This window comes from Chelonoidis abingdonii, chromosome 2, assembly GCF_003597395.2.
Source record: "Chelonoidis abingdonii isolate Lonesome George chromosome 2, CheloAbing_2.0, whole genome shotgun sequence".
NCBI classification, from domain to species: domain Eukaryota; kingdom Metazoa; phylum Chordata; order Testudines; family Testudinidae; genus Chelonoidis; species Chelonoidis abingdonii.
In genome coordinates, this window is record NC_133770.1 from 301709628 (window position 1) to 301715627 (window position 6000).

The window sequence follows — 6000 nt, forward strand, 5'->3', positions numbered from 1 at the left end:
CACAACCTGACTCTCAGACTCCCCACAGGCGAGGAACCAGCTCCTGGGACAGGTTAAGATGGCCAAAGTAAAACCTTTCTGACCTTTCAGATGAGACAGCTGGAGTGCACAATGCACTCACCATTCCTTCTCCATCCTCCAGGAGGGATACAGAGCAGGAGGAACATAGCTTTGGTCTTCCATTTGGACCTCTCTCTACCATCCTCCTACTCTGAGCTGCCAGGGGGAAGGGGTTACAGTAATTCCAGGCAGGAGACAAATCGACTCTTCAGCGTGTTTTTGTTTGTTTTGCTTTTTAATTCTCTCTCTTGTAGTAGATGCTACAGGAGGCAGAAAAAAAAACTAAAGCGTCTCCAGGATGTGGGGACTAGTCCCACATCAGCTGTCCAAGCAGCTCTGAGGACCCACAGTGAAGACCTGTGGCCATGCCCCTGAGAGAGAAGAGGTGAGGCAGATCAGAGAGAGAAGAGAAGGAGACAGAGCAATTGCCACAGCTGGGTAGACTGATGTCCATCTAGCTCAGTTTACTGTCTCTGAAGTATCAGAGGAAAGCGCAAGGAACTCCAAAGCGGATAAGTTTATTCCCTGCATTACAGCAATGCCTAGCAGCCCCCAATCATCAGACCTCGTACAAACAGGGAGCCTCAGCCCCCGAGAGATGACAATCTAAGTACCCAAGGCAGACAAGGAGGTAAGAAAAAGCTTCTTCCTAACCCAGACACTCAGTGGCTGGCTTAGGCCCCACACAAGAGGGTTTATACACCTGGCACCAAAAGCAGAACCTGTTTTACGCCTGTTTAAGGGAGGAATAAGCCAGTGGTGAGTGAAGCGGGCAGCGGTTCCCAACCCCAGTCCGCAGCCAGCCAGACGGGTCCCTCCGCTAAAAATCACATGAGGAGACGTTAAAACAGAATAAAACTTCCCAAGCCGCCGCCGCCAGAGCGCCCGCGAGGCACCTGCTCACCCCCCCGCCCCGCCCGGCGGGGGGGCATCAGAGGGCTGCTGGGGGCAGGGGGCTGGTTGGTGGTCAGATGGGGTCTGGCGCAGGGGTGAATAAATAATAAGAACGATATACCTATCTCCTAGAACTGGAAGTGAACCAGAAGGTATTGATCCAGCCCCTGCCTCTTCACTAAAAAGGACAAAGCAAACTGATTTTACCCAGATCCCTAAGTAGCCCAGCAAGGATTGAAATCCACAGCCCTGGGTTTGCAGGCCAATGCTCAACCACTGAGCCATCCCTCCCATAATGCCTGAGATGTGGCTGGGACAGAGGGGGTGCAGACATGTGGTGGGGGGAAGGGGTCAAGGGGGCTCTGGGGCAGGGGTGTGTGGGGGCAGGGATTGATATGGGGGAGAGGTGAATGTGGGGAAGGGGTCAGAGGGGCTTCCAGGCAGGGTGGTGTGGGGGGCAGAGGCAGTGATTGGGGGGCAGGGGACTCGGGGCAGGGGTGATTGATGAGGGTCAGAGGGGCTCTGGGTTGGGGGTGATGTGGGGAAGGGGTAGAGGGAGGGTCTGGGGCGGTGATGTGGGGGAAGGGGTCAGAGGGGGCTCTGGGGTGGGGGATGATGTGGGGGGGCAGGGGTGATGTGGGAGGGGTCTGGAGGAGGCTCTGGATGGGGGGATGTGGGGGAGTGGTCGGAGGGGGCCTGGGGCGGGGGTGAATGTGAGGGGAGGGGGTCGGTAGGGGGTTTGGGTGGGGGTGATGGGGGGTCAGAGGGGCCGGGCGGGGGCTGACGTTGGGGGCAGAGGGGGCCTCTGGGGGGGGGTGATGTTGGGGGAGGGTCGGAGGGGCTTCTGGGGCAGGTATGTGGGGGGAGGGGTCGGTAGGGCTTGGGGCGGGGCTGACGTGGGGCCTGCCCCCCCACATCATCCCTCCACCCCAGAGCCCCCTCTGACCCCTTCCCCCACATCACCGCCGCCAGACCCTCCCTCTACCCCCTTCCCCACATCACCCCCAACCCAGAGCCCCCTCTGACCCCTCCCATCACATCACCCCTGCCCCGAGTCCCCTGCCCCCCAATCACTGCCTCTGCCCCCACACCACCACCCTGCCCTTGGAAGCCCCCTCTGACCCCTTCTCCCACATTCACCTCCTCCCCCCATATCAATCCCTCTGCCCCCACACCACCCCCTGCCCCAGAGCCCCCTTTCTGACCCCTTCCCCAACACCACATGTCTGCAGAACCCCTCTGTCCCCAGCCACATCTCAGGCATTATGGGAGGGATGAAGCTCAGTGGTTTGAGCATTGGCCTGCTAAACCCCAGGGCTGTGGATTTCAATCCTTGCTGGGGACTACTTAGGGATCTGGGTAAAAATCAGTTTGCTTTGTTCCTTTTTAGTGAAGAGGCAGGGGCTGGACTCAATACCTTCTGGTTCACTTCCAGTTCTAGGAGATAGGTATATCGTTCTATTATTATTTATTCACCCCCTGCGCCAGACCCCATCTGACCACCAACCAGCCCCCTGCCCCCAAGCAGCCCTCTGATGCCCCCCCGCCGCCCACCCCCCTCAGGCACAACACCCCATATCTCATCCTGTGATCAAGTGATAGAGTAATTAGTTAATTAAATCCAATAGCAATAAAGATGAAATGGGTTCCCTGGAATGATTAAAGATTGAATGCTTTCTGGTTATATGAAGACTAATAAATATTTTAATACGCCAAGTGTTACATTAAAATGGCTGTTATTTTTTCCCCTGATCTTTCTGGCACATTTATTTAACTACTAACCATTTCTTACTTTGAACTGTCTGGAGAATGTGTGAAATCCAAATTTCAAAGCATGGCCAGAGCAGTCCCAGGGATACATGTTCAGAAGGACAAAGGGCAGTTAACGTGTCTCATGCCCCATTTTTCCCAAGTGGTACCCTCTAGAGTAGCTGCTGTGCCACTCCACTCATTTCACCACTGCCCACTTCCTAAAATTACTACTGCTTCCCAGAGCAAACCCTACCCCCAAAGACCAACCATGCAGACACTGTCACACCCCACAACCATGTCAGGGCATAGATTGTATTACTGCCCCTCTCAGAACTCATGTTGTACTCCTGCTTCTCTATCATGTTTTCGAGAGGAAATAACAGCACCCTTCCAGGGATCTGATCCTGAGAAAAAATGCTGAGGTCCAGCACTGAAAGGCCATTCACTCCTGGTGTAGCTCCATTGACTGCAGTGGGGTTACAGCAGGGATGAACATTGCCCAAGATCTAGCACCTCAACAAGCCTCCACTGTAAACTCCACTCTCCCACTGGTCAGGGTATGTTTTCATCCTCACTCCTGAAGGTGCTGCCTCTCCGGCTGCCCTGTGCTTCTCCTTCTTACAGACGGAAGCAGTGATTGGAGCAGAGGTTAATTTCCCACATATTGCTACAGCCCCTTTTGCTGATGGAACTAGGAGTTTGGTACACAGCTATATCCAATCAATGATTCTCCATCACATTTCAAGAACAGGGAAGAGGAGACAGTAATGGAGTCTGAAGCTATTGACAAGAACAATTCTGATTCAATTTATTATTTCCCCGGTGCATTTTGTTTTGCGGGGCTTGCTCCACCCAGATGGTGTATAACTCTCAGCTGGACCTTCCATCTTTACCATATATATAGACTATAGTTTATTTAGTTTCCTTATAGCCAGACCTACAAGAGCCCATTATCATTCTGTATTCAATGGCCTCTGCTAATTATCAAGTCTAGGAGTCCGGTCGATGCAAAGCTATCTTGGCTAGCCATGTCTTCAGGGATAGCTATCTGCTAGCGAGAACTTTGGGATGAAATATTTCTGGACTTTCTGATGCATGGAGATGAATGTATTTTGTGAAGCTGGCATGTCGGAATCAGGTGGAAATGGGTTCACGTCGATTCTTGGCATTGGCAATTTGATAGCATGTACAAATCCCGTCAACAAAGGGAGTGGAAAAATGCGCGGAAGATAGAAACCTGTGTTTGAAGGGAGAAACAAAAATACATTAAGAGAAAGAATTTTAAAAAATGTAGTAGTTCTGAATAGCACTCTGACTGCTATTTCTTTCCGTCATGTGTGTTCTTACCTATGGCCAAAATAGATGGCTGTGTGTTACCCAAATGTCATATGTTCATATATACATTTATGATGTATACCTAAGACTGCCAATTGTGCACCTAATGGGATTGCATTTTCACACAAGAAATGACTGTCTAAAAGACAGCACATAACATAAAAATAGCCAAACTGGGTCAGACCAATGGTCCTTCTAGCCCAGTAACCTGTCTTCTGACAATAGCCAGTGCCAGATATTCAGAGGGAATTAACACAACAGGGAAATATCAGATCATCCATGCCCTGTTGTTCAATCCCAGCTTTTGGCAGTCGGAGGTTTAAGGACACCCAGAGAATGGGGTTGTGTCCTTGACCATCTTGGCTAATAGCCATTGAGGGACCTATCCTCTATGTACTTATCTAATTATTTGCTGAACCCAGTTATACTTTCGGCCTTCACAACCTCCCCTGCCAACAAGTTCAACAGGTTGACTCTGCATTGTGTGAAACACTTCCTTTTGTTTGTTTTAAACGTGCTGCCTGTTCATTTAATTGTGTGACCCCTAGTTCTTGTGTTACAAGAAAGGGTAAATAACATTTCCTTCTTCCCTTTCTCCACCCCAGTCATGATTTTATAGACATCTAGCATATCCCCCACTTAGTCGTCTCTTTTCCAAGCTGAAAAGTCCCAGTCTTATTAATCGCTCCTCATATGGAAGCTGTTCCACACTCCCAATCATTTCTCTTGTTCTTTTGCTATCCCTTTTCCAGTTCACACATACATATATTTGGGATGGGGTGACCAGAACTGCACACAATATTCAAGATGTGGGCGTACCATGGATTTATATAGCGGCATTATGATATTTTCTTATTATCTCTCCTTTTCCTAATGGTTCCTACTATTCTCTTGGCTTTTTTGACTGCCACTGAACCTTTCTTGAGTGGTAACAGCTAATTTAGACCCCACCATTTTATATGTAGAGCTGGGATTATGTTTTCCAACGTGAATCACTTTGCATTTATCAACATTGAATTCCACCTGCCATTTTGTTGCCCAGTCATTTATAAATCCACCCTGGCCCCTTCAGCCTCAGCTGGGCTTCCTTATTCAGTCACGGGATTGCTGATTCCCCTCAGCTCTGGCCTGTTGAGTTAATTAGCCTCCTTCTCAATCTACATTAACCCCTTTCAGGGCAAGTGAACACCCAATCAGAAATACTGACACGGCTTTCAGGAAGACCTCCCAGTTTGACAGTGCTGAGGTGTCATGCTCCCAGACGCGGGCAGCCTAGTTTAGTGCTTCCCCAGACAGCAGGCTGATGACCAGGCTCAGTTTTGCACAATCAATGTTACAGGATTGAGCATACATCATGAATAGGAGGCACCACTGGTTTATAAATCCCTGGAATCACTGGCAATGACCATCAAACCATTCTAGCAGTGGTATCTGGGAACAGGGCTGCATGAGCCCTGTCTGAAGTGCAGCATTTTCTGCACACAACTGTGTGATTTGCTCTTGCAAGAGCTGGTTCTCCAAGGTCAGCTGGATGACCCTGGTCTGCAGGGCTGAGTTGTCTGCCTGAAGATGGATGGCCCACTTGAGTACATCCAGTGCTCCTGAAGGGTTAGCGAAGTTCTTTCTACTGACCAGACCCATTCCTGTAACCTCAGTGGTCCATGCAAGTTGAGGCGTTGGTGGTGTGACCAAGTGGTCAGAGAAGGAGTCAGAAGGCAAGATGGGTCAGACCCCAGGAGGTCAGAGTCTGAGGCAAACGAGAGAGCAAAACTGAGGGTCAGATGTATGGCCACCTTAAGGTCTGCTATAGTGTGGCCAGGGAGGTTGAAGTGCTCTCCTACAGGTTTTTGTATATTGCCATTCCTAATATCTGATTTGTGTCCATTTATCCTTAGTACCACGTTGTGGCTCTATGTGGCAGGTAGGGAGTTTAGACAGCTTTACAGTCCTCTTCCTTGT

General features: G+C 50.1%; 2 protein-coding genes across 3 annotated transcripts in view; both read right to left on the minus strand.

Annotated features, from left to right (window-relative positions):
* The window catches only part of LOC116838398 (uncharacterized), a 63388-nt gene extending 63068 nt beyond the window's left edge, over nt 1–320 (minus strand). Inside the window, exon 1 of one of the 2 annotated variants that reach the window (XM_032803542.2) lies at nt 84–320. The gene's annotated coding sequence lies outside the window, so the exon portion shown is untranslated. The remainder of the gene's footprint in view (nt 1–83) is intronic. The other variant, XM_032803539.2, reaches the window with a different exon arrangement.
* A 3195-nt stretch (nt 321–3515) lies between these two features.
* The window catches only part of WDR97 (WD repeat domain 97), a 98797-nt gene continuing 96312 nt past the window's right edge, over nt 3516–6000 (minus strand). The window contains 1 exon segment of the mRNA XM_075063356.1: nt 3516–3943. Coding sequence (XP_074919457.1) covers nt 3741–3943 — 203 coding nt within the window. The 3' untranslated portion in view covers nt 3516–3740.